Below are 22,602 nucleotides of genomic sequence, written 5' to 3'. Positions count from 1 at the left end.
TGCCAAAACAAATGAACTCCACATTAGCCAAGTTAATTCATTTGTTCATGCCTGTGTGTTATACAGCACGTCTCTCCATTTCCTCCCTTGAGGTAAACGGTGAACCAGTAATTGGACTCTCAATGTTTTAAATGCTACATTTGCATAAAGCACACACACAAAGACGCTGCCATGAACGCCTTTGTCTCCATTATCCAGCCACTCACCCAATGATGGCGAAGGCAGGCAGCTCCTGCAGGTCAAAAGGGAAATCCATGCGGAAGTTTGTCCTGAACAGAGCAGTGATGGTTACTGCAAAACAAGAAACAAGAGAGAGGACATTCATGCAATCACTTTTTAGTGATCAAAGTACACGATAGGTACTTTGACTCAAATATTATAAAAAGATTATTAGATAGAATTGTCAATAGTTATTGGTTTACAGCAGCGGCTGCTGTCGTATTTTCTTTAAAGGGACATTTAAACAAATATTTTCAACCATCTCTGTATTACTGAGGCACTGATCAACTTCCTTGCATTACAAGGTCGTTCTAGTGTGAGTGTGGGTCTGTTCGAAATCATAAACTAACATACCATTCTTACTTACTAAAATTGAGTGCGCTAAATTATTTATTCAGTTTAATTTGACTTAAAATAGTTATGAGAATATATTCAATTTAGTAGAAGAGGTCATGTAGATTTACATTTGTGATAAACACTTTATATTTAACGGAGGTTAGGGCCAGTAACAGTTTGATTGATTCAGTCAAGTAATGCAAGGAACACATGACACTTGAGTTGACAGTCTGGTGGTAATGACTATATATTGCATACAATAGCTGGTGACATTCTTGTTACTACTAATATATAGATTGAGTGTGTATTACACAGTAACATCGTATTCAATTTTGATCACAGCAGTCACTTAAACATTCCTTCAGGACCCTTGGGTGATATCAGGTAATAAAATACTGCTCTGCTTCATATTAGAGGGCATTGTCAATTTGGTAAATAAATGATGTGCGTTTTCATTTTTGAAGTAAGGGCGCCCTCTAGTGCTTGCTTGATAAAGAGAACATGTCAAAATATTGGCCAGTATCTCACACACCAATACAACATTAAAATAAGTGTCAAAATGATGAAAACTTTTTCTCCAACCAGTACCTGCATCTTTGTTGAACACGGATAACACTCGGAATATGAAGGCACTAAATGTAGCAGCAAAGTATCCTCTCCAGTAGTTTCTCACAGCAAAGTATGTGGATGTTACTTCGATACTAAAGAGCACACCTGGTGGAAAAGACAACAAGGAAATATGCAGCAATCAAACAGGCAGGAACTGAAAAAAAGCAAGAAAGGGGCATGTAAAACTACCTGGTCTTTCCTGTGAAATGGAACTCTTGTTGATACTTAAGGAAATGTTAAACCCCTTGAACATAGCTTACAATTTAAATGTACTGGGTATATACAAATAAGGGAAGATGTGGGATGTGCAAAAGAGAGAGACACAGAGAAGAGAGAAGACTGTGTACCTCCAAGTGGAGTCCCAAAGCAGCAGCCCACCCCGACAGCACAGCCCACTGTCAGGATGTCGGTGTAACAGTATGGATTCTACTGATCCAGAGAGGAGGAAGAGGAGGGAGGATTGAGAGAACAGAAAGATGACATATAGATGAGTATACATACAGTACACATTGTATTATAATCACAGGTAACAGTTGCTTGAAAATTCAATATGTTCTTAACATCAGCTTACCTGAGCTCCTGAAAAGAAGGACATGAACCTGCTGAGAACGGCAGCACAGATACTGGCGATGTGGACAAACGGGCCCTGAGAGGACATGAAGTACAGTTCATCCAAACACGTTTTATAGCAGTGTGTGCAGTACAATACCAACAACCAGAGGAGAGACGCACTTGATGGTTGAATTAAATGAAAAAGGTAGAGGGAGTGTTGAAGCCATTTTGCACATTTACCTGGATTACATTGTATTGTGATGTATTATCATTTTGATTGATGCAGCTATTATTGTGAATACTGATGAATAATATGTAGGACAGACGAACAGGTATCTACTACGTATAAGCAGGGGCAAACCATTTTCAACCTTTTAATATTTGTTCTACTTTCCTTTAAATAAATAGATGACAATTGTGTGGAAATGCACATTGATATTCTGACAGCTTCATACAGGAAGAGATTAGTTACTTAATCAATGATACAAATGTGGTTGACCCACTTCTTTGCCTATAGGCATCCCGCTGCCCAGGGCAGCCGTCAGACTGATGACTTTAGCAACGAAGGCCCTGAGAGTTAGATATTCCTTCAGCACCACGCCTCTCAGGATGGTCTTCAACTCTGGGATGCCAGAACCTGAGACACAAGGGGAACAAAAGGTTGTTTGGAGGGGAACAGGGGACTCATTGAATCATTTGAATTATAGAATACAAAATTGTGTAGAGAAGGCCTGTAAACAAATATTTAAAATGTAAGTATATTTTCCAAAAAAACATAAGAATAAGAACATTATTTTTGATTGTAGGAGCGTCAACAAGCAGTACTATGGTCACAACATCACTTTAACTAAATAGAGATAAATGTGATATCAGGCCAAGCTGAACGATGTTTGACAACATTGCCAATGTTGGATATTTTTTATATTTAAACTGAAAGCATTAAATAAACACACATACAAGTAATTAAGTCATCGAGTCAAGTCTTTTACTTCCTAGTTGATTTATTTATTTACTGTCCCGTTCACTGGAGTGTTTTGATTAAACAACATTATTTTTGACAGCCCAAGTCTGAAGCTTACCATGTCCCACAGCTGTACAGCCACATTTGAAAAAAAAATGCCCGTTGACTCTACAGCGACTGTATAGCAGCAGCCATGTGAAATGTTGGACAAAGAAGCAATATCCCATGTTAAGCACTTTCTCTACACCTGCTTAAAATAGTAAGTAATAAACCTATTAGATAAAGAACATTCTTGTCAGTTTGAATAATGCACCCTGAAGGGATAAACGCCACAGGGTTTCATTTCAATAAAATGCTACAGCATCTCATTTCACTGATTAGCTGAGATGACTATTCCAATATGTGATGCTGCAGACTAAATGTACATTGTCTAATATGCAGTCATCATTTAGAGGTAATTGACCATAAACTATAGGTAGACGAGCGCAGAGAACACAGCCATAAGGAGGACTGGGCTACAGACCAATAGCCTGAGGAGCGACCAGGTGACAGAAGAGGGAGGAGAACAGGATGAAGATCAGGGGATATGAAACCCAGGCCAGGTACTGCAAGGCGATTTTCCCCTTCAGCTCCCCATAAATCCATTTATAGGCTGAAGGTGGGTGGAAGGAAGATAAAGGAAGTGATAAAAAAGGGGTGAAATTGGGAAATTATAAACAAAAGAACAATGGCTACAAATAAATTAATGAATAGCTGCACTTTAGGAAGAAATACAAATAATGCAAGATAGATGCAGAAGATGGTCAATAAGTTATGAAACAAAGAATAACAAAATTCAGAGAAGAAAAGAAAGATGCAAATATCCAAGCTATTTTGCTCCAGCTTGGCCTCTACTCTACTCTGTTAGATCTGCAATGCATTCTGGGTTTTATAGACTTACCTTGCAGGCTTTTTGTGCTGGCATAGTCCATTGTCCAGCTGACCAGCGCCATTGTGATGCCCAGCATAATGAGGAAGATCCAGTCTTCACCCAACCTGGTCACCAGGAATCGCTGCACCCGTGCTATGCAGTCTGACAAAACCAAAAACCACAACAAAGTAGTAGTAAAAGTTTATTGACCTTCTTTTGTTGTTCCTAGGGATGCTCACCTCTACACTTTGAGTAGGAGCGTTTCTTTTTCGTGGAGGACGTGGGGTCGGGTTCAGCAGTTTGATCCTGCTCTTCGCCCTCTGCGTCCATGGCGGACTGACGCCTCCTCTGCCTGCTGTAATAGCCAAGCTGATGTCTGCTGTGATCTCCATTCTGACCGTGGCTACGTCGGCCATGTCTTGTTCTGCCGTGGCTGCGAGGGTGGTTTCCATGTTTCTTGATCTGTCTCTCAGTCAGCAGGCGTGTGGCCTCCCGTCTCCCGGAGCCTCCCTGGTTCTCTTGGTACTCCCCATAGAGCTGTCGACCAATCCATTAATCATTCCACAAATCGTGCAAAAATGTCGAGCATTCGTTCATCAGACATAAACATGTACAGGTAGTTCCTGTGAAAGTGAGAATGAACAGTGTAGTACTCTCCTTCTGGCACACTGGTAGAGAAGAGACTAGGTCAAAAATAGACAGGACCACGTGTTGACCCAAACAGCTTTAATGGAAGCGGAAACATGGGCTCTGCTTCTAGATTTATCACCTCTGGACAGACTCCATGAAATTTGCCTTGGACATCTGCGGGAGAGATCAATCCTAAACTCTCTCTCACGAGCACAACTATCTGTTTCAGTAGGAGATGCCCTCTTGCACTGCTTTTATCTTAACTCCTTTCTGTAGTTTTCCCCAAAAAACTATGAGTCAACCAGAAATGCAAAAACACACTGCCTCTGCCCCTAACCATGTCCTGATCAGCTAATGTGAACATCAAAACGGAAATACAATGTCCAGCGAGTGAAATACTGAGTGAAGTCCAAGATCTAATACATTTTAAAGGGTCTTGAACATACTGTCTTATTCCTTGTTGGTGTTGCACATCGCGCAGCTGTGATGCAAGAAACAATAATGAAGTATCATGGTATTGCATTGTATATATTCATGCATCTACTGTTTTTACTGGTAACTGCTGTAAAGGATCTGTTGGTGTGGTTTGGTAACTGTAATGTATATATTAGGTAGTGTAAAGTCCTCTTGACAACTATAGTAACATGTGGGACACCAGGGGTCACTGAAGTCATAAATCACAATTTGAAAAAAAAGAATGAATCTCTTACCCATACATACAAATGATAGATTTGCTATGTGAGAGCTGTACTTTTTCCTTCTAAGAACCTTGAGTTGATTTCATCATTCCCAATCTGTCACAAATTAGATATTCATCTACTACTGAAGCATGAATTATTCCAGCACTGTGCCAAAAATGTCAGACCGGGGCTCATATATATTCTTGGTACATCATCAGCAGACAATAGAACTCCAGGAATACAACTGACGAGTTGATAAGTTGTGTCTGTTGATGACCCTTTGGACATCTATGCAGTAACCTTTCAACAGCTTCTCATTTAGCAGGTTCATGCAGGCAGATTGATGGATAGATGGATTAACACACTGTTGTGTCCCGTCAAAAGTGTTGAGTTCAGTCATGTTTAATCATTTTTTGTCTTGTCTCCCACTTCCTGTCTTATTTTGGTACTCACCTTTTGCATTTCATTCCAGGTCCCTTCACTCCCTATCCTTGTGTGTGTCTCCCGCTCTCATCAGCGTCACCCCCGCCCCTGATTGTTTCCACCTGTGCCAATTACCTTTTGTTTAAATTCCCCAGCCTTCCTTTGTCTTGTGTCAGTTCGTCTTGTCCTGTCTCCATGCCAGTAGTCTGCTTACCAGCGATTTCATATCTTGTCTCAAGCCTGATTCATGCTCCTGAAACTCTTTGTACATTTTGTTCCTCATGTAGTAACCGATTTTCTTGTCACCTCGTTAAGAGTGTCGATCATTTTTTGTATACATATCTTGGAAATAAAGTATATTACTTATACTTTACCTCTGTCTGGCGGGTCGTGCATTTGATTCCGTTTCCTTGTGTTTCCAAGTTTGTGACGGAACGAACCGACCACAATGGACTCAGCCGACCCAAAGACACTTCACGCCGCCCTGTCAGCCCAAGGCGTGAGGATTTTTCACCATGAGGAACAGCTGGGCTTAATCAGCCAAGGAGTTAAAGAGCTTGTAGGACGCCAGGCCGAGCTCCAAGATTCCGTCTCTTCACAGATACAACAGCTGACGGATCACATGCATCAATTAATCGCTCATCTGCAGACTACTCCTCCGGTGACGTCATCCACTGCTTTCCTGTCGAGGATCCTGCTGACGCTGTCAAACCGATCCAGGTTGTTTCTTCATTACGGCTGGCTCTTCCGGAGAGATTCTCCGGAGACTCCATCAACTGCAGAGCCTTCCTTGTGCAGTGCGATCTGCATTTTCAACACAATCCAGGGGCTTTTTCATCAGACCATGCTAAAGTGGCGTCTATCCTGTCCCATTTAACGGGAAGAGCTGCAGCCTGGGCTACTGCAGAATGGTCCAGAGACTCCGAGCTATGCTATTCATTATCCAACTTTATAGACACCACGAGTCGCATATTTGACCACTCCTCGCTACAGAAGCCAGCAGAAGACTTCTTCAGATGCGCCAGCACAACCGCCACCTGGGTAGAACCAGGCTTTCTCTGGAGGAGAGGCAGCACCGTCTGCGGGAGGGCTGCTGCTTCTACTGTGGCCAGATGGATCACCAACTCGACTCCTGTCCAAGAGGAGGGCGCTGGTGAGCAAACTTTCCACAGACTTTCCTCCTCGTCCCGTTACCCAGGTAGACATTTTCATAAATAATCAGGACATTGACCAAGGGGTGCTAATAGACCCAGGAGCTGACGAAAGTCTTATGGACTGGGGCATAGTCAAACAGCTAAAGATAAAAACTGTTCCTCTATCTCGCCCATTAACGCCAGTGCATTAGAACCCATCCAGATTACTGTACATAAGGACCACACTGAAATTATGCAGTTCCACATTTTTGAATCTGCTCAGCATTCGATTATTTTGGGTTTTCCATGGCTAAAGACCCACAACCCCCACATTGACTGGCGTTCCAGGAAAATTAAAGGGTGGGGAGAGGATTGTATTAACAGGTGTACAAATTCAAGGCCTGTTAATGCACCAACTGATCCTGGATTATTATAGATTATCCTGATTTACAGAAAGTACCTCCATGTTACCACGATTTAAAGGAAGCCTTTAACAAATCGAAAGCCATGTCACCTCCTCACCGATATTTTGACTGTCCCATTGATCTCCTACCGGGAGCTCCCATTCCCAAAGAAATACTTTATTCTATCTCAAGACCAGAGAGAGCAGCAATGGACGACTACATCTCCTCCTCACTCAAATCAGGGATTATCTGCCCTTCATCTTCACCAGCCGGGGTGGGGTTTTTCTTCGTAGGAAAGAAAGATGGGTCTCTGAGACCTTGCATAGACTACAGTCCTCTCAATGACATTATGGTAAAGAACCGCTATCCTCTGCCACTCATGTCCTCTGCATTCAAACTACTTCAGACTGTATTCACCAAGTTGGATTTAAGAAATGCATACCACTTGGTTAGAATAAGGAAGGGGGATGAGTGGAAGACAGGATTCAACACTCAGAGTGGCCACTATGAGTATCTGGTAATGCCTTTTGGACTGTGCAATGCACCGGCTGTGTTTCAGGCTTTTGTGAATGAGGTTTTGCGGGAGTTTTTGAATGTTTTTGTGTTTGTGTATCTTGATGATATTTTGTCTCACCAGACTCTGAATCCTATGTTAACCATGTCCGTCAGGTTCTGCAGAAACTGCTTGAGAATCAACTATATGTCAAGGCAGAGAAATGTAAGTTCCACGCAGAAAAGGTGTCTTTTTTAGGATACATAATCTCACCAAATCAGACACAGATGGATCCTACAAAAGCCAGTGCAGTTTCCAAGTGGCCAACACCAGACTCCAGGAAGAAGGTCCAGCAGTTTCTTGGGTTTGCAAACTTCTATAGGAAGTTTATAAGAAACTTCAGACCTGTTGCTGCCCCTCTGCATGTTCTTACTTCTCCTAAGGTTCCCTTCAAATGGACTCCCCAGGCTGACGTCGCCTTCCAGCGCCTCAGGGAAAGGTTCACCACAGCTCCCATACACACCATCCCAGATCCCCAGCGCCAGTTTGTGGTCGAAGTCGATGCTTCCAATGAGGGGATTGGAGGAGTATTGTCTCAGAGATCTGTGGAGGACAACAAGATGCACCCGTGTGCCTACCTGTCGCGTAAGTTGACAACGGCAGAGAAAAACTATGATGTGGGAAATAAATAACTGTTAGCTGTAAAAGCAGCCCTCGAGGTATGGAGACACTGGTTAGAGGGGGCAGGGCAACTTTTCTTAGTTTGGACAGACCATAAAAACCTGGAGTACATTAGAAAAGCTTAACGCCTCAACTCTTGCCAGGCCAGGTGGACACTATTTTTCAGTAGGTTCCACTCTCTTTTCGTCCCGGATCCCAGAACCGAAAACCTGATGCTCTGTCTCGCCTTTACGACCCAGAACCACTTGCCGTAGAGCCCAAGACCATCCTTCCACTAAACCGTGTGGTCGGAGCGTTTTGCTGGCAAGTAGAGTCAGACGTAAAACAAGCAAATGTGTTGAACCCGGCACCTAGCGAGTGTCCAAACAACCTGTTGTTTGTTCCTGTTTCCCTCCACTCCAAGGTCATCCACTGGGCTCACACGTCTGTGCTCTCGTGCCATCCTGGTGTTAAAAGGACCATGTTCAGGATCATAGGGTGAAGGAATTCAAAATGGCATCGGCATGTGTAGTCACGGCTCTCTTAATATATGCATTACTTTCGAATTTCTTAAGACCCGTTGACATCAACCCGCTACAAAACATATATGCAAACAATGCTGATCTGCTGCACCAGCAAACTAACCAAAATCATGGCAACTTTGGACATGGGAAGCATACTCTCGCAGTGTCTCTCATTCTCCCGTCTCTGTACAAACCACTGAAAGAAAATACTAATCCACCAACTCGACTTCAACAAAGCAACGCACTGATCATCACAATCTGTCTGCTGCTATCTGTGGCGACTGTGGCTGCGATGAAGTGCGGTCGTCTTTCAACCAGAAGGTTGTGGGTTCGATCCCAGCCCATGCAGTCAACATGTTGGTGTATCCTTGGGCAAGATACTTAACCCTGAGTTGCTCCCGATGGCATGGCCAACAACGGTGTGTGAATGTGTATGCATGTTAGTTCCTAGAGTAACATACACTGCTCTGTGTGAACGACATGTAGTATGTAAAGTATGCACTTTGAGGGGTCTTAAAGAATGGATAAAGCGCTATATAAGTACAGACCATTTATCTGGAGATATTCATCCGTGTCCTGGTCCAAGCCACACTGAAGCCAACATCACAATACACGGCACACACAATACAACTTTTCGCTGTTCGGGGTTGACCGACAACGATGGACCACCGTGAGGGGCGAGGGGGACGCTGCTCTACCACCACATGACACTCAAAACAACGCTTTCTCTGGCTGTGATAATCCATGTGCATTTGGAAACATTAACACTCCAAATGTAAACAGGAAGCAGGTAAACCCGGCAATCAGAAAGAACCTGAACCGAAATTTATTTCAGACCGTCAATAACTCAAGAACAGTCTGGGATCCCAAAGCTAAGCCATCGGGCCTTTTAGGGGGACATCTGAACATAAGAAGCATCAAATCTAAAAGTGAGCAAGTCCATCATCTTTTAATGGACTCCAATTTAGACTTGTTGTGTTTATCCGAGACCTGGCTTCATGAGTCCGCCCCCACAGCAGCCTTTCACGTACCGGGTTTTAACATTTACCGGAGAGATAGACGCGGCTCAAAGGGAGGCGGGGTTATGATTTATGTCAAGGACAGTATTCCCTGCAATGAAATACAGAGGTCAAATTGTAAAGTATTGGAAACTATCGGTGTTAATATAACTCTGTCACCACAAATGTCATTTTCTCTGATTGTAATTTATAGGCCTCCATCTTCAAATAATCTTTTTAATGAAAATGTTAAGTTATTAAGAGAATGTCATTTCAACAAAGAAGTTATTATAATGGGTGATTTTAACATTAACTGGGAGGATAAATCGGCCAGAAATAATCTAAAACAGATAACTGATTATTTTGACCTTGTGCAACTGATCAGCGGACCTATAAGAATAACAAATTCAACCAGCACTCAAATTGACTTAATATTTAGTAACAGACTAGAAAGAATGTTTAAATATTTTATGTTAACTGGTCTTTCTGACCACAATATGACTTTAGTCGCCAGGAAACTAACCAATAAGCGTTTTAGCCCTTCCGTCAGGTAATATGAATCTTGTGGAATCCCCAAAAACAAATATGAGACCTTTACAAATGCTGTTGAACAGATTAAATGGGAAGACATTTTGCCTGGAATAGACCATGAAGAAGACAGTAAAATGTGTTAGAGAGGACTATTAACAACTTCAACTGCAAAATCAAGCATAGAAATAACAAACACACTGTCCCTTGGATAAATGAGGATATTTTCAGACTAATGAAAGAACGTGATCTAGTCTTAAAAACTGCAATCAAGACTAAATTAAGCCATGACAGAAGTCATTTTACTATGCTTAGGAATAAAGTTTTAAAGAAATTAAGGAAAGCTAAGGCAGATTTATTTTTAACTATAATATACAAGGCAGGAGATAATTCGAAACTGATCTGGGACCAGTTAAAAACATTAACTGGTAATCAACATAAAACAGTTTGAACTTAAAGTAAATGGTAAGCTTATAAACACTCAAGGCGATGTAGCTGAAGTTTTAAATCATTATTTTATTGATTCTGTTGCTAACATTGCAGTGTTTTTCTCCAGACTGCACACGTCATTGTCAAATTGATACAATGGAGCCAGCTTTCAACTTATGAAACACAACTGAAGCAGAAGTTAAAAGAGTAATTAAATCCCTTAAACCATCTAAAGCAGGGGTGTCAAACTCAAGGCCCGGGGGCCAAATCCGGCCCGGAACTTCATTTTATGTGGCCCCACAAGAGCTTGCAAAGAATATAATGTGTCTATTATACGGTTACATGCACGTTACCCATAAACTACATGTCCCACAATGCATCAAATTTGACCTTTTTCTCAAAATTTTACTTTTTTTCTTAAAAATGTGCATTTTTTCTTAGAATTAGATTTTCTTTTCAAAATGTCACTTCCTTTTTTTGGTTTTCCAGAATTTGGCTTTTCTTTTTAAATCATTTTGTGACATTCTTACTGAAGAGACTTGCAATTATTTGTTATATTATCTGTTTAAATGAAAACAGAGGAGCGCTCTATCCACACAACTGCGCCGAGCACTTGACTTTATGCAGGAAGCCAGACAGTGGGACATTGTACGAGAAGTCAGCACACTCATGATTGCAGCAACATGATTGCAGCGTCCAGGCAGCTCCCGTTCGAGCATATGCCTTGAGTTGCACAACGATCCAACACACACACACACACACACACACACACACACACACACACACACACACACACACACACACACACACACACACACACACACACACACACACACACACACACACACACACACACACACACACACACACACACACACACACACACACACACACACACACACACACACACACACACACACACACACACACTTTGTATTATTGTATGAGAGGTTCCAGGTTGAATTGAGGCGAATATTTGTAATGTTCAGAGGTTGTTGTGTTTAATATTCATGAGAATATTTGTCATTGTTCAAATGATAATAAACATTAGCATAAAGCATATCTGTCCACTCATATGTTAAGAGTATTAAAAACTTGAAAAATATTCCTCCAAGGTACATTTAGAACGGATCAAAAATGTGCGATTAATTTGCGATTAATCGCGATTAACTATGGACCATCATGCGATTAATCGCGATTAAATATTTTAATCGACTGACAGCCCTAGTTAAAATATTTAACACAATTAACGCATGTGCAGAATGGCCCGCCCCATACATGCCACCAGTGGCAGCGCCAGGGTATGGCTGGGGTAGGCTACACCCATACCAAGAAATGGCTTAGCCCCACCATGAAAAATGATGTTAAAGTAAGCAAAATAAAGTCTGCCAACTCGCGGAGTAAATTGCACAGCAGTTAGTAAGATTGATTCAGTAGCCACGGTTTTGAAAACTTTTGTCACGTAGTGATCGACTTCTCAATAGAACATCTTTGATAATGTCTTCTGGCCAATCAGAATCAAGATAACGGCGTCGTGTTGTTGCAGGAAGTCCCGACGGAGAATACTTTTGCTGTAGTACAGGGGTGCACATAACTGGTACGCAGGTTATGTGCGTAATCTGAAATGCGTCACGAACTTGTGTCACGAAGCGCATTTGCGTACCGACGTACTTGTGAAGCTTTTGCAGAAGGCGGTTCGATCACCGGACGACAGAGTCGGTCTCCGTGTGCACAGACAGGGCTGCTGTTAACGTCGGTCTGTACAACGGAATTGTGCCAAAACTACGCCAACCGGCTGCGGAGGGAGACTCCCCCCTTCACTGGAGAACTGCGCTAAAACAGCTGATCTGATCACTACGTTCACACTCTGTGGTCACGAAGTACTCCACTAGCGCCCCCCCCTCTCTGTCGACTTTCCTGAAGTACTCCCCCGTTGATAGAAATCAACACGTAATGAATTAAGACCCCACGGTTTGATGATTGATAGGTGTGTGGGTTGTCTTTCATTTTGACATGCAGAAAAATGTTATAATAAACATAGATACTGTATGTTAAATGGATATATCCACCTTCTTTCATTTATCTTTCCATTCCCACAACAATATACACATAAATAAATGGCATATTTTGGACATAGTTCGAATGGTGATTAATCATGATTAATTTTTAAGCTGTGATTAATCGGATTAAAATTTGTAATCGTTTGACAGCCCTAGTATTTTTATATAGTCTTAAAGTTACAACCGGACCTTTGAGTGCAACCATAATGCTGATGTGGCCCTTGATGAAATCTTATCCTATTGCCAATATCAACAACCTCTCTTTCTGTCAAGGAATGTTTCCAAATGTTTGGAAGCCGGCTGTAGTTATCCCAATCTTTAAAGGTGGAGACCCTATGTATTGTCTACTAATAACTAAAGGCCAATTAGTATCCTTCCTACAGTATCAAAAGTTGTTGAAAAACTTGTAGCTGAACAAATTATTAACCATCTGAATAACAGTGCTTTTTCTCTGCATCCAATTTGGCTTTAGGGCTAAATACTCTACAGAAACAGCAAACTGTTTTTTCACAGAACAAATCAAATCCAAAATGGATAAAGGTGGTGTTTCTCAACTCAAAGAAGGCCTTTGACACTGTTAATCACAAAACACTCATATCTAAGCTATCCAGCACTAACTTCTCCACACAAACACTTACATGGATAGAATCATATTTGTTCAACCGTTCTCAGTATGTCAGAGTACAGAATAATCAATAATCTAACCTCCAGCTGTCCACAGGTGTCCCACAAGGGTCAATTCTGGGTCCATTGTTATTTTCATTGTATATAAACGACTTACCATCGATATGTCCTGACACAAACATCCAAATGTATGCTGATGATACTGTAATTTATGTTCACGGAGGCAGTCCGACACAAGTGGCTAATGAACTGACGAACAAGATGATGGTTAATGTAACAGCTTGGTTGGAGCAATGCTGTCTGCAACTAAATGTCAGTAACACTGTATGTTCTTCACCAAAACTAAGTCCTCCTGCGTTGAGCCAGATGTGTTTGTGTCCGGGGAGAGGCTAAAGGTGGTCTCACAGTACAAATACCTGGGGGTCTTAATTGATTCAAGACTCAATGTTAAGGCTCAGGTGAAAAAGGTCTGCAACAGGGTCAAATTCAGTCTGTCAAATTTGAGGTTTACCAGAGACTGCATGTCAACAGAGGCGGCTCTGATGTACATGTACTATGGTTCTATCTCACATCACCTACTGCTTAACAACCTGGTCACATGCCTGCAAAACCACTCTTAAACCCCTGGAATCATTATACAAACAAACACTTAAACTAGTCGATAAGAAATCAGTTTATTCTCATCATTGCCCAATACTCACAAAATACAACTTGTTGAGCTGGGAAAATGTAATTAGATATGCAAATACTTGCCTCATGTACAAAATAATACACGGCCTAACCTGACCTCAGACATTTTATCACCATACGCACACCTGTAACTAGGTCAACAAGAGCTGCAACAAGAGGAGATTGCGTTGTTCCATTAACGAAGAGTTCATTCAGCCAATCTTCATTTTCTTTTAAAGCTGCACAACAGTGGAACTCAATCCCAGTAACGATTAGAGAACAAAACAAAATCTAAATCTAAAAACATGGTTAGTGGAAAATCAGGTCTGTCAACACTCACACAATCTGCACTTTACAACGCTCTGTTTGTACACATGTGCCTTGACCTGTTGCTATCTGTCTGCTTTGTGAATATGTATTTTTGTTTTTAGGATGACTTTCAACTTCTGTCCAGGGACTGCAGATGAAAAATAGCCTGTTGGCTAACTCTGGCGCATTTACAGAAATGTAAATCAATGTGCACTGTCCCGGTCAAAAAAATAAAAAATAAACAGCGGTTCTGGTGGCCAGCCATGAAGAAAGACGTGGCGGAGTACGTAGCAGCTTGTCCTGTGTGTGCTCGAAATAAGATGATTTGAGGCCAAATATTATATTTAGACTTTTCTTTTTTTTTTTGTACATATAATTATAACTCAATACATGATTGTCACTAAAAGCCTTGTAAATGTTTCTTCAGCCCATAAAGTGTCCAAACCAGGCTTTGCTGGATAAGCGCATTTTTAAAACATAGCTATTGTCCATGCAGGTTTCAGTTGGATTATTTGTCACAGTTGCTTCGATCAGATCGGTCTCCTCCATTTAGATTATTTACGACTTTTGAATCCATATAAACACATCGGCAAAATCCGGCTTACTTTGAGCATGTGTTTTAAACAGTTTAATCCCCTTGTGAATTGTTTCCACTTGTGCCGTCCTTTAATTTCTTCATACAGCGGGAATCCAAATTAATTAATCCTGAGTCCAATAACCATCAAAGTCACTCCAATAGTGCTCCTTAATTACGTGTGTGTGTGTGTGTGTGTGTGTGTGTGTGTGTGTGTGTGTGTGTGTGTGTGTGTGTGTGTGTGTGTGTGTGTGTGTGTGTGTGTGTGTGTGTGTGTGTGTGGTGTGTGTGTGTGTGTGTGTGTGTGTGTGTGTGTGTGTGTGTGTGTGTGTGTGTGTGTGTGTGTGTGTGTGTGTGTGTGTGTGTGTGTGTGTGTGTGTGTGTGTGTGTGTGTGTGTGTGTGTGTGTGTGTGTGTGTGTGTGTGTGTGTGTGTGTGTGTGTGTGTGTGTGTGTGGAGGGGGGGCGGCCCTTCCAACAGGAGTCATTTGGGGGGGCTCTTGGGGAAAAAAGGTTGGGAACCACCAGTGTTGGGACTAACGCGTTACAAAGTAACGCGTTACTGTAACGCCGTTATTTTTGGCAGTAACTAGTACTCTAACGCATTACTTTTTAAATTCAGTAACTCAGTTACCGTTACTACATGGTGCGTTACTCCGTTACTCCGTTAGTTTTTTTATATAGTCAACAGCCAGGCGAACAGAGATGAGAACTGTACTTAAGTACAGTACTTGAGTAAATGTACTTAAATACGTCCTGTGTCTCATGCGGAGACGGGCTGTGGGCGTGTTTGTGTTGTTTACTAACAAGACTATCATGGCGGCGGCGGAGCTCAAGTCTAGTTTCTCCACCTGGAGATATTCTCACTATTTCACTTTTGTCGAGCACAAAGAAAAGAACGTTTTAGTTAAATGTAAGTTGTGTCCTGGCGGGTCAAAGAGCCTATCTACTGCCCAAACCAGTCATTCAAATCTCTTAAAACATCTGCAAAAACAACATGCTGGGACGAAGCTAGTAGCTAAGACCACAGAGACTCAGCCGACGCCACTCCACCTGCACCTGCACCGAAGCAACAGCGGCTGGATTTTAACCGAGGGACTGCTAGCCAGGGAAAAGTCGATAAAGCCATTGCACGGTATGTTGTAGAACACATGCAGGCTGTTGCTACAGTGGAGTCACCCGCTTTCAGGGAGCTAGTTAGCATGATAGCATGTCCGGGCGGCACACGGCATATGAAACGGAAAACTTTTTCCAACTACCTGGAGAAAGAATATACAAAAAGGGAAAGCCAGCTAATATCGATGCTATCCAGATTGCATATAATGCATGTCAAGTTGATCAACAGATTGTATTATTTTCCAATGCAATAACAGTACTGAAGGGATGAAGGCTATAAGGGCATTAATATAATGGGAGCCCTTTTTTAAGTAACTAAAATGTTACTTTTCACAGTAACTCATTACTTTTTGGTGTAAGTAATCAGTAAAGTAACTGAGTTACTTTTGAAATGAAGTAACTAGTAATGGTAACTAGTTACTGGTTTTCAGTAACTAGCACAACACTGGGAACCACTGATCTAAAGGCCCGGACACACCAAGCTGACACCAAATAACTGACACAGACGGACCCCCGACTGTTGTGTCGCCTCGCGTCTCTGCGTCTTGGCCATGTGTCGCACTGGAACACACCGCAAAGACTTCAGCCGACGGCCAAGAAGCACGTACGAATTGTGCATGCGTGAGTGGAAATAACTCTCCTTACCATTTAGCACAAAAAGACCCTTCAAAAAAGGTGCTCAATGCATTCTTAGAATGGAGGATTTTCTCATGCGACATTATTCCTGACATGTCCTGAAAGCTCATGTCTGCAAGTGCATCACTACAACATTGTTTCATTCACACAGAAATGTCTTTCTTTGCAACAGCTGTATGACAAACATACAGACAGAGACGTGTGCAGGCCCGTCACTTTTACCCTAAATAACAATTTAACACTTTGTGAAAATCATAATAAATGAACTATAACTGATCTGTGATGGTATGACCTGTAATACAATGTGACATCTCAAATGTTCCCCTAATTATTGCCTGCGGTATAGCACACTGCGCATGCACCAAGCGTGCATTCAGGCAGTTGCAGTTGCTCCTGGCTGCCTTGTTTACACCAGGGAGAAACTAATAGTGCTAAAGCCTGCTGGCATGGTCGTCGGAAAAAAGGATATCCCCACTGAATCTGTAGAAGGACAAAGGGGATGCAGGGTAAACCGAAGAGACGAAGGAGGAGGGCTTAGTTCAGATGTTTGGAGAAAAGGATATACATGCGGTGTCATAAGATCACTGGCTAATAATGGTAAAGTTAACGGTATTGGCCAGGAGTCAGATGGAATAACTGAAGTGTAGTTTAATGTGCTTTACGGAAAAAGGGCTGCATCAGAATACATCTGACAAAATCCTGTGCCTCAGACACAGGGTCTTAGGGTCTTAGGCACAGCGCCTATGACCCCGTTTCCCTGTGGCTGATACAACCTTGTTTGCACATTTTTACTTCAATTTGTGTTTATATAAATACTTATTTATTGTATTCTAATATAGTGCAACTGTCACAAAATCTAATTCTCCCCTGGGATTAATAAAGTATTTTGAGTGATTGATTCACCAAATTCACATAAATTGAACATCCTACGTTTTGAAATGGTCGACAGTGACATCCACACTGCATGTTAAGAAATGCGATCAGCTGTTCCCTGCTATGTGGCCCTGGATGGTGGGACAGCCAACATGACCACCAGAGAGCATGATATGTTGTCAGACATCAATCCTGGCCACACTCTTCCACCTTTACCTCAGTCCACCTCACTTTCCAGTTTTCCCACTTGAACAGTGAAACTCTACTCTGCACTTATCACTTACCTCTTTCCTCAGTTGCCCCCTACTCTCTGCGGTGAAACACAACTCTGGGCTAATTTTAGTCCCAGTGTGATCCAATATTGCCCATTACACTTCCCACACCTCTCTCCTTCACTAACCATCAGTGTACCTTTCAATGCCTCTTCATATCTTAGGTTCTCCTATGTCTCTCTCTCACGCTGTCCCTCTAGCTGTCTTTAAGACCCTTACGGACTTATAGACAGAAAGTATAAACTGATCAAACTAACAGCTGAGTTTCCCAGTATTCCACCAATGTCCTTTCTAAAGTGTTTGTAGTACATACTACAAATCATCAACAGCGTGTTGTATGTAGCTGGTGAAGAGTCACGTACAGTGAAATGCCCTACGGAAGGATTTAGTGTGTTGCTCTAAGGCACTTCTGCAGTCTTAATTAGAGCTGGGGACAGATTGTCCGACTGATTTTAGTTTCAAACACTGCAATGTTCTGTAGGAGCAACTTGCTGCTAATGTCAGGGCTTTAGCTGTTGGTAGGCCACGCTAAAGTCGGACTGAAGAGGTCACACACATGTGGAAATATAGCAAACGCCTACTGTAAATCCAGGAACTGATTGAAGTAATTGAACTGGATTCTAAACATAATGGGAAACCTGTGTACAAATTGATATACATATATCGGTGTGTGTACATGTGTACAGCTGAATGTTAATGCATTTTGTAGTCAAACGTAATGCATAGGTAGGTCTTTTTAAATAGAGAAGTGTTTTACTCCATACATTCTAAACATGACTGCCAACCCTCTATAGCTGTAGACATGTGATATGCTAACTTTACTGGCAGAGTTTGACCTTCACCTCATTTTCGTTTAATGTAAGCCCATCACACAGCTCTGGGTGATGCACTCAAAATAAAAATAAATAAAAATAAGTGACACAAAATTCCTGTTTTAATCTCTGCTCCCAAGGGCGATAGCATCAAACAAAAGGCTTTCCCCATCCAACACGGTCTTCAAATACCCACTGACGCACACAGACACAGGTTAAATGACTTTGCACATCCTGGACTGCCCATAGGCATAGGGTTTCAACAACCAATTAACACTAGTGGTGACCATGACCACCAGCCCTCACATACCAGCCAATCAACATGATGATGATGATGACTATCATTCACAACACATTTGTATTGGGGAGGTCTTTTACACTACGCATATAATCAGAGCTCTATTATTGCCTTTTACCATATTTGTATTGTGAGTACTGATTCAGAGTATTGAAAACAAACAAAAGAGACACATTTCTGTAAAAATAAATGTCGCTGGCTAATCTGGAGTGTAATTCAGTTTTCATTTCATTTTCTTTCACTTTTTCACAATTGTGTTCTAATAACAGAACATCCCATGATGACAATCCTCCAGATGTTCTGACACAACCTTCACACCATCTTGTCCAAAAACATACATGTTACTGTGTGACAGGAGAAGATTAACACCACTGCAAAGTGTGATCAGGTTTCCCTTTTGTGGAACACACAAGATCAGAACACCTAACACACACCATACACATATGGCCCATACACACCGGGCCATAAACACAAAAGCAAACATGCAAAGACATTAAAGCACATGCAGTGTACATGGACAAAGATGTACATGGAAGGAAACTATACACACAAAATATTAATATATTGTGTTGCACATAGCACAGAAGAAAGGCCTAGATGTGTTAAGACCAACCAGGGCTTAAGAACCGAAGCACACAAAGGTTAGCAAACAGGTGGTGGGCCAGGAAAGAAGGAAACAGCAAGACAGCAACATAGTGTGTGTGTGTGTGTGTGTGTGTGTGTGTGTGTGTGTGTGTGTGTGTGTGTGTGTGTGTGTGTGTGTGTGTGTGTGTGTGTGTGTGTGTGTGTGTGTGTGTGTGTGTGTGTGTGTGTGTGTGTGTGTGTGTGTGTCAAGTTCAGGGGTGAAGGAGGTGCACAGTTTTTAAGCACCTGTTGTGTGACCATGTGTGTGACCCTGTTGTTGTACATCAGCTAATTGGTCTTCCGCCTGTCTACAGCTCCCAAACACTGAACTGAATATTTTACAGGCTCACACACAATAAGAGAAAGCGGCTCCATCCATGCATATACGTAAAGGTCGCACTACCAAAACAGGTGCGTCATGCAAGAACGACACGGGGGATTCAGGGAAGGAGACTGTGGCCACATAACAGAGAGAACTAAGCGTGCCAGTGGAGATGAACAGATGGACATAAAAAGACAGAAACAGAGAGAAAAAGTAGCACTTAAAGGAATGACAGAGGGACACTGACCAGGGTTTGCTTGTATCTCAGAGCCTTCCTTTCCGACGCATCTGCGGCCATTGACACTGTCACTGACCCAAAAATAAACCCACCCGCTCCCCGTCTGTCTCAGCATTACCAGGACGAGGTGAACACCCAGCCAGGACACTCCAACACACACACATACACACACACACACACACACATGCTGCAGGACCACACCGGGATAGACATACACACGCATGGACCCCCACAGAAACACACTCGCACTCTCTCACGCATTCTTACATGGTGGAAACTAGCTCCAGCAGGGGTTCCCCCCTACATGCCCCAAGCTCACGGCTCACCTCTGTGAAGTAAAGTAAGCAGAAAACTAAATGCCGAAGTGAATCCGAATACTGTCCAAAATACTATTTGCTGAACTTCTTAAGGAACACTGGGTATAAACTACTATTGAAATGACAGGAGTCAATCCATGGCAGCACAGCTTTAGATGAGACGGAGCTCCATCAAACACAAATACACTGTTGTTGTGTACTAAGCTAGGGTTTGTTTGTTGTTGCACTAGCAACTCCTACCGGCTGCTCTGCTGGTTGGGGACAGTAAACATGTCTTTATTCTGTTCCCTTTTAGTTAACATCCTGCTTGCAAGTGAAAAGACAAAAACAAATGTCCTTTCACAAAAACAAACTGCAGAGCTATAACATGTACAAACCAACAGAGTTAAAGGCAAAAGCTTTCAACCTAATAAATGTAACAGTCATAACATCAGTGTCTGTCTAAATGAACATGCAATTAGACAAATGGCTAACAAACAAACAAACACTGGCTATTACATTTGTGGAAACACACAGAACAGTAAATGAGAGTCCATTAAACTTGTGAAACATTTTAGGTCTGGATGGATAGAGATCAATGGCTATGTTGAAACCTGACAAAGTGATGTCAGAGTCTGGGTGTGTCAGCAGCTTGACTTTACAAAGGGAAGAGGGTGAAGGGTGATGCAGCACGTGAAAAATACAAATTACACACATGCACGCCAGTGTCACGCCTTTGGCTCAAAGAAAAGTGATAAGAGCATCGGAGTCCGTTTCTTTTATATCTTGCCAGCATGAACACAGTAAATAAAAATGATCGCACGGTTACCATACAATAGAAGCTTTAAATACTGATTAATCTTATTTGATCTACTAGCGTTTATCTTGAATGTCTCGACAACAGTGGCGGTTCCACGGGGTGGCAGCTGCCACCTCAGAAAAATGCCTAGCCACCCCAGCTGCCACCCCAGTTGGCAGCTTTGTTTTGAAAGAAAAGTTGTGGCTCATCGGTCATTTATGAGAGAAAATCTCTAATGTCCGAGTGCAAGTGAATGCAGCACAAGACGCGCCTTGTAACCCCTCCCCCGGCCCTGGCGCGAGCCGGCGATTTCATTTGAACGGGGGGACAGCGCAAAACGAGAAGCATTTCGGATCCAAGTAGACGGAAGGAATGAGGTATTCGCGGTCTACAATGACAGAGAAGAGCCTGTCAAGTTTGGCTGTAAGGCAAGGCAAGTTTATTTATATAGCACTTTTCTGTACGCGACAATTAAAAGTGCTTTACAAAACAAATTAAAATACTTTTTAGGAATACATACAGTAAAAACACATAATGGCATTTTACAACAGGCATTACAAAGCAAAGATAATAACATAATAAAAATAAACACCACAGGTATACAATACATATTTAAAAGGCATACTGTAGTTCGAATATGATCAGCTCAATTAAAAGCAGCGGCAAAGAGATATGTTTTTAGTCTCGATTTAAAAATAGTAAGCGTTTCTGCGGACGTGCATGATTTGGGTAGTTTGTTCCAAAGTGTCGGGGGATAACAGCTAAATGCTGCCTCTCCATGTTTTGTTGTTACTCTCGGAGCCGATAGCAGACCCGCCCCAGAAGACCTGAGGCACCTTGATGGCTCGTAATTATGTAGGAGTTCAACAATATACTTTGGTCCTAAACCATGTAATGATTTAAAAACTGGCAATAGCACTTTAAAATCAATTCTTTGGCCGACTGGAAGCCAATGTAGAGATTTCAGAACCGGACTGATGTGATCCACTCTTTTAATGTTAGTGAGGACACGTGCAGCAGCGTTCTGAATCAGCTGCAGTTTTCTGATGGATTTTTTTGTCAGCCCTGTGAATACACTATTGCAGTAGTCGAGTCTACTACATTACATGTTACTTGTTAGACGCTTTTATCCAAAGCGACTTACATACTCAATACTGTGGGCAATCCCCACAAGTGTCTTGCCCAGGGACACAACGACATGCTGACTGCAGCGGGGTTTTACTAAAGATAAAAGCATGGACAAGCTTTTCTAAGTCCTGTTGTGACAGCTAACCAACTATAAGGGCAAAACATCTGGCACTACTAGAGCTGACGCCCACCTTGCAGAGGAACTAAACAACTTCTTTGCCCGCTTTGAGGCTAGCAGACCCCCCCACTTTTCTACTCTGCCTCTGTCCCTGCAAACTACCAGCTCCATACCACCTCTCACTCTCAAAGAACATCAGGTGAAGCAGACGCTGAAGTCTGTGAATCCTGGAAAAGCCGCAGGACCCGATGGAGTACTCGGAGAAGTACTCAAAGCTTGTGCTGACCAGCTTTCAGGGGTCCTGACCAGGATATTCAACCTGTCCCTGTCACAAGCTTGCATTCCAT

At 42.2% G+C, this 22,602-nt stretch overlaps 1 protein-coding gene across 2 annotated transcripts in view; it reads right to left on the bottom strand.

Annotated features, from left to right (window-relative positions):
- clcn1a (chloride channel, voltage-sensitive 1a) overlaps positions 1-20,206 on the bottom strand; it is a 53,951-nt gene extending 33,745 nt beyond the window's left edge. The window contains exons 1-9 of one of the 2 annotated variants that reach the window (XM_034094621.2): positions 19,924-20,206; positions 3,827-4,124; positions 3,618-3,749; positions 3,201-3,329; positions 2,220-2,353; positions 1,736-1,810; positions 1,512-1,590; positions 1,144-1,269; positions 207-291 (exon numbers count right to left, since the gene is read on the bottom strand). In XM_034094621.2, the coding sequence (XP_033950512.1) occupies positions 207-291; positions 1,144-1,269; positions 1,512-1,590; positions 1,736-1,810; positions 2,220-2,353; positions 3,201-3,329; positions 3,618-3,749; positions 3,827-4,124; positions 19,924-19,974 (1,109 nt within the window). In that variant the 5' untranslated portion in view covers positions 19,975-20,206. The remainder of the gene's footprint in view (positions 1-206; positions 292-1,143; positions 1,270-1,511; positions 1,591-1,735; positions 1,811-2,219; positions 2,354-3,200; positions 3,330-3,617; positions 3,750-3,826; positions 4,125-19,923) is intronic. The other variant, XM_071204802.1, reaches the window with a different exon arrangement.
- Positions 20,207-22,602: the final 2,396 nt, after the last annotated feature.

The sequence above is a fragment of the Pseudochaenichthys georgianus genome, chromosome 11, assembly GCF_902827115.2.
Source record: "Pseudochaenichthys georgianus chromosome 11, fPseGeo1.2, whole genome shotgun sequence".
NCBI lineage: Eukaryota > Metazoa > Chordata > Actinopteri > Perciformes > Channichthyidae > Pseudochaenichthys > Pseudochaenichthys georgianus.
The sequence above is the reverse complement of the archived record's forward strand: the minus strand, read 5'-3'. Positions and strand labels throughout refer to the sequence as shown.